This window comes from Platichthys flesus, chromosome 9 (genome assembly GCF_949316205.1).
Source record: "Platichthys flesus chromosome 9, fPlaFle2.1, whole genome shotgun sequence".
Classification (NCBI taxonomy): domain Eukaryota; kingdom Metazoa; phylum Chordata; class Actinopteri; order Pleuronectiformes; family Pleuronectidae; genus Platichthys; species Platichthys flesus.
This window is the reverse complement of record NC_084953.1, coordinates 5,658,321-5,669,420: the sequence shown is the minus strand read 5'-3', so window position 1 is coordinate 5,669,420 and position 11,100 is coordinate 5,658,321. Positions and strand designations below refer to the sequence as shown.

At 42.6% G+C, this 11,100-nt stretch overlaps 1 protein-coding gene across 13 annotated transcripts in view; it reads left to right on the top strand.

The window, feature by feature from the left end:
* The first annotated feature begins 66 nt into the window (after positions 1-66).
* The window catches only part of dock7 (dedicator of cytokinesis 7), a 43,445-nt gene continuing 32,411 nt past the window's right edge, over positions 67-11,100 (top strand). For 9 of the 13 annotated variants that reach the window (XM_062396105.1, XM_062396104.1, XM_062396103.1 and 6 more), the window contains exons 1-14: positions 83-165; positions 3,515-3,614; positions 5,356-5,531; positions 6,264-6,332; positions 6,435-6,564; positions 6,694-6,906; positions 7,100-7,185; positions 7,287-7,353; positions 7,876-8,025; positions 8,511-8,591; positions 8,815-8,977; positions 9,455-9,597; positions 9,708-9,801; positions 9,958-10,120. In XM_062396105.1, coding sequence (XP_062252089.1) covers positions 128-165; positions 3,515-3,614; positions 5,356-5,531; positions 6,264-6,332; positions 6,435-6,564; positions 6,694-6,906; positions 7,100-7,185; positions 7,287-7,353; positions 7,876-8,025; positions 8,511-8,591; positions 8,815-8,977; positions 9,455-9,597; positions 9,708-9,801; positions 9,958-10,120 — 1,673 coding nt within the window. In that variant the 5' untranslated portion in view covers positions 83-127. Of the gene's footprint in view, positions 166-3,514; positions 3,615-5,355; positions 5,532-6,263; positions 6,333-6,434; positions 6,565-6,693; positions 6,907-7,099; positions 7,186-7,286; positions 7,354-7,875; positions 8,026-8,510; positions 8,592-8,814; positions 8,978-9,454; positions 9,598-9,707; positions 9,802-9,957; positions 10,121-11,100 lie in introns of all 13 variants that reach the window. The other 4 variants (XM_062396108.1, XM_062396095.1, XM_062396107.1 and 1 more) reach the window with 2 other exon arrangements.

Here is an 11,100-nt window from a genome sequence, read left to right as displayed (position 1 = left end):
GGCTGCGCCTAGCCGTGGTCATTACGGTAAAACGCTCCCATTCTCCCGTCTCCCCTGCGGTCGCAGTGGAAACCGGAGCCAGTCCGCCTCCTGCCCGGGAATCCACAGCACATCAGCGGCCACTGCCATGGCTGAACGCCGCGCCTTCGCCCAAAAAATCAGCAGGTAAACAGACCCGAGAGCCCGGGAGCGAGCCGGCGGAACACACACCCGATTCCCACGGCGGCTCGCCCCCACCCCCCTCGGTCCACCGGGGAGGGGAGCCCCGGAGAGGGAGGGCAGGCCCCGGCCGCCGCTAGCGCAGCCTGCCCGGCCGCTCCGGAGCTAGCCGCCTGTTAGCCACAGCGGCGGAGATGCTCTGACCCTCCCGGACAGAACAACACCGGGACACCCGCTCAGCGACGGAACGTGGTGTGGTTAAACCCACCTCCTCATCGCCCTGCTCATGGAGGCTCCATGTTTTGAACAACTACCCGCAAACAAAGGCTCGTTCTCCGCAGTGGAAACCGTTATTCTCTCCGAACAGCTAGTCGGCTATCGCGTCGCTAGCGATGGGGGCGGCGGCAGCAGCAGCAGCAGCAGCAGCAGCAGCTAGATGCTAGTGGCAGAGATGGGAATGAACTTTGTGGAGTTGTGTTGTTTTTATTTACACAGCAGTGAGAACACACACACACAGGGTCTGAAAAACCATCAGCTGCTGTCAAACATCGATGATGATAGAATCCCCCCCCGCCCCTCAGACAGATTAAAGTAATCTCTTTAACAAAGGGCTTTGTGCTGTGCTGTCAAATGCCATCACCCCCCAGCTGATGGAGATACAAAGATGGATGGATGTGTAGAAAAGATGCTGTTACCAACACACCATCACTATCACTGTGTGTTTATATATAGATATGTGTGTGTGTGTTGTAGTTCCTAATGTTCCACTTAAATCACAGTCACTCCAGTAGATATCAAACCAAAACAATGATGTTTACCTTCTTGTTGTTTGGAGGAGGATGGGTTGAAATGAGATGTTCCTCTGGGGAGGATGAGGAGACGCCCACTTCTGCTTGTTCCACTCTGGGAAACTTCATTATGGTTGATGTAGTCGAGCTCAAGCTTCTTCAGCTACAGGTTGAAAGTTTGGACAAGGTGATCAAGTCATAGTTTGGATTTTTAAGTTTTATGCTGCTACACAAAAAAAGTTGGTTATTTTAGAAGCATTGCACATTAACTCCACTGATCCCGTTGTGTTGGATTGTTCATGTGGTTTAGCTCATTGTCTAAAAAGTTCCCTAGGAGTCGTAATTTGGATTTTGAAGTTTTTGGTTCTACATGGGAAACTACATTGTTTTATAAGGCTAGGATTGGTGATCTGTTTTAGCCCAGTTCCCGTAACCCTAGTTTAGAGGCTCATTTCGGTGATAAGGAGTCAAAGTTTGGATTTTTTTGCCACTTGTAAAAAACTAGTTTATTACAAAGACCTTGCATCCACTCAATTGATTGACTCTTTCATGTCAGGATTGGTAATCTGCTTGAGCCCAGTTTCTTTAACTACAGGTTAGAAGTTCATCTTAAGGATATATTTTGGATTTTGAAATTGTTGCCCTTTGGAAAAACTAGTTTATCACAATCACATCTACTAGCTTAATTCCCGTCTCTTATTCTAGGATTTCTAATCTGGTTGAGCCAAGTTTCTTTAAAATAAATCACAACCAAATTCAGTTATTGGAATTTAATATGATTTGTCTGTACTTGACATGCCCTCATTGCAGGTCATTCAGACAAGATGATTTGTGTGTGATCACTAAATGGCACAATGAAACCACACATATCTTAACATAAAATGACACTTTTTACCACAAACTCAAGATTTACCATAAAGATGAGCCAGTAACTTTCTATAGTAGCCTCATTATTGGTGCATTTTGGTCAAAGTTTACATTACTGATATTAATTCAGCAGCTAATAAACACTTTAATTCTTAATGCTCAGATGTTCCTTTAATAACAGATTCATGTTAGTTTATTTCGCATGCTGAAGCAAATTTAGTGACCAAGATAGGAAACAGCTTTCGCCCCCAGAGATTCAGATTGTGAATAGTTTCCATATGTTATGAGAACCAGTTGTTGGAGTTGTTGTTGTTCTTACCATGTCGAAGTGATCGCCATCAGAGCTGTGTGTTTATTCCTCTGTGCACTGACCTGTGCTAAGTTAAGGTCTGTTAAGAGGCATCGGGGGGGGGGGGACGACACGACTGTGGTATGTGTTTGTCAGATCAGTGCTTCTGCCTTTCTCCAGCGGTGACAGCACGGCCCTGCACTGGGTCTACACACTACAGTACATCATCGTGTTTAGCTTGAGCTGGCAGGTTGGACCACGCAGCTTTCAGACAAACTTCCTGCCTCGAGTTGATTTGCTTGACCCAGGTTTTGTGCAGTCTTCTTGTCTCACCTGTTTGTTTTACCGCATAGTTATGACGCAGCACAGATGAGCCACTATCTCGTCAGTGGAGAACCAGACCCAGGCTGAGACTGTTTGCGATGATCTCACTGACTGAATCATACATAATCCTTCCTCTCCACTGCTGCAGATACAACTTATTATTGTGATGTTGTCTTTCAGGATAGAGTTGTTGATTATGAAGAAGTGTGTACTGAAAAATCATTGCCAATAGTAACCTTGGATTCGAGTCGTCTGTGCTTTTATCCTTGCGTCTAATTTGTCATTTGTTTGTGTCACATTGTGCGACTTGCAGCGTTTGTTGTTTTGTTCAAGGTAAAACGTCTCTGAGTGGTCCGGGTGCTTACTGTGATTTAAAGGACCTGTGCACGTGTGTGGCTTCAGCAGTGGTTGAACACCAAGAGCTTTGTGCTGACCACCAGGGTCCAGGGGTTTTTATTAGTTTCTTTTTTTTCCCTCTGTCTGGGTGTAATATATGATTCTCTCCGAGGCGACGCTTGAACATTATGAGCAGAGACACAAAGAAAATCATAAAAGGACAAGAAGCGTAATTCTCGCTGGATGTTAGCCTCGTCTTTAACAGCTCAAGGTATTTCAGGATACATCTACAATGGGATAAATGCTTAAATTAAACTAAAGGGTGAAATCAACTTAAAAGCTTTTCATTTAGTTTCAAATTCTCCACATTACATAACGGGTCATACAAATAATCTGTATTGCAAACTTGTTTTTATAAACTCCAACTCATATCTGAAATAGGAATTTTTCTGATACTGACACGGAAGCATTTTCTTTCTTTTGCTGTTAACATGTTAGATCTTTACTGCTTGACTGCCTACCAGAGTTTATCATGGCCAAAGACTGAAATATCTGTCGGCTCTTTATTAACAAAACAATGGCTTTCCTGTCATATTTGTAGAAATATTGTGATATCATTGTGTTGTTTATTCTTCTGAGATTTACACTCTTAATTACAAACAAGCCGGCCATCCCTTCTCAGTGGATCGTTCATTATTTAGACTGTTGATATTGACTGTGTAAATTGACTGTGTGTCTCCACTTTTTGCAGGACTGTGGCAGCAGAGGTCAGGAAGCAGATAGCCGGCCAGTATGGAGGCTCCCCGCAGCTCCTCAAAAACCTCAATGTTGGGACCACAACAAGCAACACAGTGAGTTTGCCGATCATAGAGATCTGACACTTTTTTAAACAGACATAAATTAAATGTCTGTGTCTCTGTCTGTAACGCTTGTTTCCATTTACTCAAATTAAACGTGCTGTCTGTTTGGTAAACAAACATTACGCAAGAACCGATGATGTCTGGAGGCGTAAAGAAACAGAAAGTCATGTTATTCAGAAAACAAGAAGGTCCTGTGCGTCATGATTTGGGGTTTTCAGCCACCGCCCACAAAGTGTGAGACTGTGGACTGTAGTTTCATGAATGACTTGGTTCATTTTGTCAACAGCAGCTTTAAATGCAGTTAAATCAAGTACAAACCCAAGACATAGGTGTGTATTTAAACATCTGCAAAACAGTTATTTAAAAAACCATGAGAGATAAACCAGTTATTAGCTGAGCCACCACATCCAGTGTATGCTGTGTTTCTAGGTTTTCCAGTGTTTGAGCTCAGACACTGTTTGTTAATGGGGGAATGATAATTGACCAGCAAATACCCCCCCCCCCCCTCATCCTAATTAGGCTACAGTTGACTTTTAATTAAATTGTGAAAGGTATTTGTGTTGGAATTCCTCAAGAGGGCGAGATAGTGAGTAACTTGTCCGAACAAACAGAGACTCAAACTAAAGCTGCTGAATAAAGATTCCTCCTGGGTTCATCACTTTAAAAGCAGACAGACGCATGCAACTGTTAGTCTGTGCTTGAAGCATCACACATGCTTATCTGTTTAATACTTGTGTCATCTACCTGAGGGCATTTTAAAGCGTTTAAAAAAAAATCACAGATGTGTCCTTCCCCCAAATTGATTTTGCTGTTTAGAATTAAAGATGATCCAATAACTGCTCTCTCAACATAAATAACGTAAACAACTCCTGATTCAAAGAATGAGAGGCTACTTTTCTCTGAGGTCAATTAATTCCATAAAGCCTTAACTAAAAACTACAGACTTGAATACATTAATCAAGCCTCTTTTCTACTGGTCAAAAAACCAGCTACTGGCTTTTCTCTGCAATTGGAATGGATACAATTGGCATTCACTCCCATTTCAAATGACTCTGCAGTAAGACTCCGAGGCTTTGATAGGCAGTGATGGAAGCACGGCACCCAGCAGAGCGCACGTATTTACTTCACTTTATAACTTTTATTTGACAGGGACGGTGCACATTATAAACAATTCTGGAAATATGTCAGAATTGGCCACAGAGGCTAATTTTCCTCTGTAGTTCATGGGGGGGCAATACAAGTGCAGACATTAAGCTAAAAGCATTGAAAATACAAACATCTCTAAAAGCCGTGAAATATATAGATACACAAACAGGGCCTGCCTCACATACAGGCAAAGCAACAGCTCTTAAAATACACAGAAGGAACAGTATGAGACAACAATTAACAAAAAGGTAGACAACACAATATTCTTCTAAGGCCTGGTTAGGTGTGAACACACTGACAAGCAGAGCACATGTTGACATGCAAATAAATAATAATAATAAACCAGGCTCTTGATGTGGAGCAGAAGGAATGGTAGATGGCAGTTTCTTCTTCTTTATCTTGGCAGTCTAGACTCTGAAGCTGCACCTTTTCTGACCCGACATTATGATGTGCATAGAAACTCTAAGCTGTTCAAAATAGTTTTCAGGCGCTGATGAGTTTGAGAGAGGGATTGAAGTTAAAATAAAAGTCGGTCAGAGTTTTCACAGCTGATGGACTTTGCCTGTTCCTCTCTTTTCTCCCTCAGGTTCCCCTCACAGAGGCAGTGGAGCCGGTGGATTTTGAGGAGTACCTCATCACCCACCCGCCCATCGTTGAGTCCGGCCCCCTGAGAGATCTGATCGAGTTCCCCCCCGATGACATCGAAGTCACCTACACACCCAGGGAGTGTCGCACAGTCGCACAGGCCGTTCCTGAGGAAGGGTAAGAGCGCTGGAGGGTTGAAAAGGGCTCGAGTAGAAAGTGTGCTGTTAAAGTAGAGTTCATATTCAGTGGATTTTTTTGTAAAGTGTGTTTGTTTATAGAGTAAATCATTATTATTATTGGGAAAATAAAGGTATTAAAAAGGTTTGTGAGGCCAAATCTATTTAATTTACACATTGTCTTATGTTTATATTTCTGATAAAGGTTAATAAATTATATTCGTTTTTAGCTACATTTATTTCCTTTTCTAACAAGCCCGAATTTTTACACTTTATTAAAAAAAATCAATAGCATTGATCTTCATTTTATTACTTTCAGTATGAAAAATGTAGGGTGTTTTTTGTGTTATTTTGATTTATTACTTTGTTTCACATTTCGTTTTCAGACCTAATTATCCTTTATTAAATGGGAAAATGTTTTCCCTTGCCAAGCCACTTTCTTTAAGCATTTGTGCCCGTGGCCATGAAACTCTGCTAATTCCATCTTTTGTTTTTAATCATTGTAAAAGCTGCACCAAACACTAAGAGATGAAAAACCTGCAAACACGATGCCTTCACTCACTGTAGCCCTGGGTTTTAGTTTTTCAGAAGAGATGGCAGGAATATGACAGATGGCTGATGTATCAGAAGATGATATGACATCAGCCTGTCCACTTTATTGTCTCAAACTAATGCATTTAAAGTCTGTGTCTTGGTATTAAAATAAACCTTGTTTGACTGATGGTGACTGCAGAGACACTGATGTTCACGTCAGAGACTGTGTCAGATCTTACACAGAGGACTGGGCCGTCGTCAACAGAAGGTAAGGCTTCAATTTGAGATGATATATATATATATATATATATATATTCTTTAAAGATGTTCAATTGTCCACTGTGTCTCAAACGGCTGTTTGCTCCTTCAGATATCACAAGCTCGGTACGGGTTTCAACCCCAACACTCTGGACAAGCAGAAGGAGCGTCAGAAAGGTCTGCCCAAGCAAGTGTTTGAGGCCGATGAGATGCCAGACAGCAGCAGCTACCAGGACGACCAGGTAAAAAGATCAATTCACCAAACTGCTGGTGTGTGTTGAAAATGTCTTGAAGGCCACAAGCTGCTCTAGCTCCCCCACCAGTCCTGCCTCTGAAGCCTGAGACCTGTTTCCGTCCTGGTTGTTCTGTAGGACGACTTGAAGCGGCGGTCGATGTCTATAGACGACACGCCGCGCGGCAGCTGGGCCTGCAGCATCTTTGACTTGAAGAACTCTGTCCCCGACGCCCTCCTCCCTCACCTGCTCGACCGCGCTCCCAACGACGAGATCGACCGGCACAACGAGGAGCTTCGCAAGGCGAACCGCCACCGCGAGCTCTTCGCTCTGCACCCTGCCCTCGATGAGGTGAGGCATTCCTCTACATTTGCAGGAACCATTAAATTTACATGACACTTTTGCAGGCTGACCTCAATCTTTCGGCTTTAAAACCAGTGCATGGATTGAATTCTCAGTGTGACACTTTAGAATGCATGAATACACAACAAACTCAAAACTGACAATTTATACCTTTTTTATTTTTATGTATGTGAATGTGTAGGAGGAGCCCATTGAGCGCCACTGTGTGCCTGAAGTACCGAAAGAACACTTTGGCCAGAGGCTACTCGTCAAGTGCTTGTCCTTGAAGTAAGTGGTGGACAGCCTTTTCCAGTAAAAAAAAGGGCCTTTTAGCTCTTATATTTAATGCTACTTTCTGCTGACCCTCTGCTTTTTCTCTTCCCTTGAAGGTTCGAGATCGAAATTGAACCCATATTTGCTAGTTTGGCCTTATACGATGTCAAGGAAAAGAAAAAGGTAAGCTGTTATGCTTTCCTCAGTGCTTCCCTCAGCCCTGAGTTGTTGGGTCACTTCTGCAAACCATTAAAAATGTTGGGAGGCCAAAACGAATTTGATGAGTGGACTATAACATTTTATGTTGTGGCCCTGTTATGCTTGCGGGAACGCAATTAAATCACACACTGGAACTACGTGTCTATCTGAAGAAGATCACCTTCTTCTTCCTGCTCCCCTTTAGCTGACAGACACTAGAGGGTAGCACTTGCCTTGATAAGTGGATCACTCATATGTTTTGCTCTGCACAGCAGCTCTCTTATATCACAAGTGGGTCATTTGTCACTGAACTGTTATGATGTTTGTCAGATACCAAGAGCAAGAAATCAGGTCGCAGTGATACAGCCGTTCATAAAAAAAAAGGAAACACATAAATTGCATATCAGATTCCAGAAGCTGTCATGTTGTGATTATACTGCTATGTTTAACATCCCTGTCGTGAAAATGTCATAATTTTCATGACATAATGATGTATTTTTCCCTCAGATATCAGAGAACTTTTTCTTTGACCTGAACTCCGAGCAGACGAAGGGGCTGCTGCGACCACACACTCAGACCGCGGCCATCTCTACTCTGGCTCGCTCGGCCATATTCTCCATTACCTATCCCTCCACGGATGTCTTCCTCGTCATCAAGGTCAGACTACTAAGACATTTTATTTCTCAAACACATCTTTTATTGCACAAAAAACGAATTGATGTCAATATTGTATCGACCCAAATGTAAGATTTACATCAAACAGCTGAAAAAAATACCTTTTGAAGATATAAAACCCTTGCAAGTCTCGGTTGGAAAGTTTCCTCAACAAAGTTTTAGTCCAACAAAGATCCTTGAATCCTTTTCTCTCATAAAAATGACACATAAAATTCTTCCATTACCACTGGTCCGCTCCCCTCTCAAAAAGAATATCTGATGTTGTAAATAGTCTTCAAATGCAATACGACTTTGACATTTTCAAATGTAATGTCTGGAGGAAAGTATTGTTATATAAATATAAAGGGCAGATAAGGTCATTTAAACATGTTTGAAAAACCTATTTGACAGTCAGTGTGTGTCCTGTATGAGGTTTTCATTGCTGTGTGACTGTGGCGGCTGTGAACTGTGTGCTCTCTGTCCCCCAGCTGGAGAAAGTTCTGCAGCAAGGTGATATCGGAGAGTGTGCAGAACCCTACATGGTCTTCAAAGAGTCCGACGCTGCCAAGGTATCATCAGTGTGAATGAGATTAGGAGGTTTGCGTCAGGTGTACTTCAAGAATAGCAATATGTTATTTTATAAGAAGATGAATATGTTCCTCTATATCCACCATTTCAGTCTTATGTGTAGTTTTAAAACTGCCTCCTGTTCCTTTCACTTCCATATAGCTTGTTAGCATTTTTAGGACTTTTTTGAATCACAGATCTAAATCAAATTATGTCTTTATTCAGAATAAGGAGAAGCTGGAGAAGCTGCGCGGCCAGTCGGAGCAGTTCTGCCAGCGTCTCGGTCGCTACCGAATGCCCTTCGCTTGGACCGCCATCCACCTGATGAACATTGTTAACAGTGCCGGCAGTTTGGAGAGAGACACGGAGATGGAGATGAGCCTCTCAGGTCTGACATTCCCTTTCAACCCAACAAACCCTTTGGATTGTAGCTGCAGACATGTTAGGATCAGGTCACTAGAACTAACAGAGTGGAAGCAAACAAACGCTTGAGCAATATTTTGCTTTGCAGAGCTTTCAGCCACTCACAGTCTCGGTGTCATATAGAGTCAGGGAACAAAGGCCTGGTGGTCACGCGTGAGGCTCATGGACATGTCAATACCTCATTGACATGTCAATACCTTACTTTATCTCAAATTATTCCCGTTGACAAATAGTTAGTAAAGCTAATTCAAAAACAGAGCAAAACAAAGTATTTAACCATATTGATCCTGGGGGTTTCCTTTTGAGTTTCACCCTTTGGTGTCTGTCTGACCTTTGACCTCACAAGGTGTCCGTTATCCTGGCTGCCTCTTTGTTGCTAGGCAGAAATATGTTCCGTAAATTAAGAGAACAGAAGATTTAAATTATTTCTGTTTGTCTGCAGAGAGAAAAGGCTCGTGGTCCGAGCGAAGAAACTCGAGCATCATGGGAAGACGCTCCCTGGAGAGGACCACCAGTGGAGATGAGTCGTGCAGTCTGACGGGCTTCAGACCTGCAACACTCACCATCACCAACTTCTTCAAACAGGTCCCTGCTACAACTTACATGCACACAAACGAGTCTGAAGGATATTAGGGATTTGTCCTCTAAAATATTTATTTTTTATAAATTGTTTATTCTCTGTATGTGTGTGTCAGGAGGGAGACAGACTGAGCGATGAAGACTTGTATAAGTTTCTAGCAGATATGAGAAGACCCTCCTCGGTTCTGAGGAGACTCAGACCCATCACAGGTACAGTCGTGTTCTTTAATTTAAACACGATACTCAACTTTAATTGAATTCACAGTTCACATTTGATGACATGAACCACCTGTGTTTTAAGTGAATTTTCATCCTTCCTTCCTTCCTTCCTTTCTTTCTTTCTTTACTTTACTCCTGTCTACACAGCCCAGTTGAAGTTGGATATTTCTCCAGCTCCAGAGAACCCCCATTATTGCTTGACCCCTGACCTCCATCAAGTCAAACCTTACCCGGACAGTAGGGTACGTCCCACCAGGGAGATCCTGGAGTTCCCTGCAAGGGATGTCTATGTGCCGAACACCACATACAGGTATGGATAGACATATTCGCAGGATGGAAAAAGAAGTGTTTGTGTCTGACCTTCCATGTTGGTAAAATTTTTCAATAGAGTTCATGTGGATGATGACATGTATTGCAGTTGCACGTCTTGTTTGTTTGAAGATAACAGGTGCCTTCACCTCGTAGATTAACAAATACCAGATCCACCGCAGAGAGCTAAGTGGACTGGGTGAAAGGATAGCATTCTCTATTCAGTCTTTTTAATAATTTTATCACGAAAAAGAAATACAAGACTTCCAGAAGCAGTATGGTTTGATATTATTGAAAGATTGCAATGTTGTAAACCTTAAGTGCAGAGCCTTTGTCCTTCCCTTCTTATGTGACAGTATTTAAACAAACATGTCGGCATCCTCACAGACATCCCTCTCTCTTTTAGACAAGCTCGTTTTATTCAGAGATACCATTATATTGCCATTTAGAAAATCCCTTGTTATGCTGCCTCTTCTTGTTTGTAGTGAATCGAATCCACCGGGATTTTGTTACTACCCCATGGGTGCTTCCCATGCCTGTGTTATCAAATCAGAGGCATGATGCCTAGAGGGCGTTGTGGCCTAGTGGTTAGAGTGGTGGCTTTCCAACAAGAAGCTTGCCTGTTCAAACCCCACTCTATCCCATCTGCATGCCGAAGTGTCCTTGGCAAGATACTGAACCCCTAAATGGCCCCTCATAAATGTTGATTGTACTAATTGTAAGTCGCTTTGGATAAAAGCGTCAGCCAAATGACATGTAATGTAATGCCAGATCCTTTTTGACACAGAAATAGATTTATCCCTGTTACTTTATCCACTGCCGCAATATGGGTGGAAAAACCATCCTTCGCCCAATCCCATGTTTTGTACCCTTTGCTCAATGCCAACATCCTGTTCTATGTGGAGCATCCCAATCTTTGGACACTTTCTAGGTTTCTTACTTCTAGTTGCTGAGCCAACTCTGAATCCATCGCGTCACATC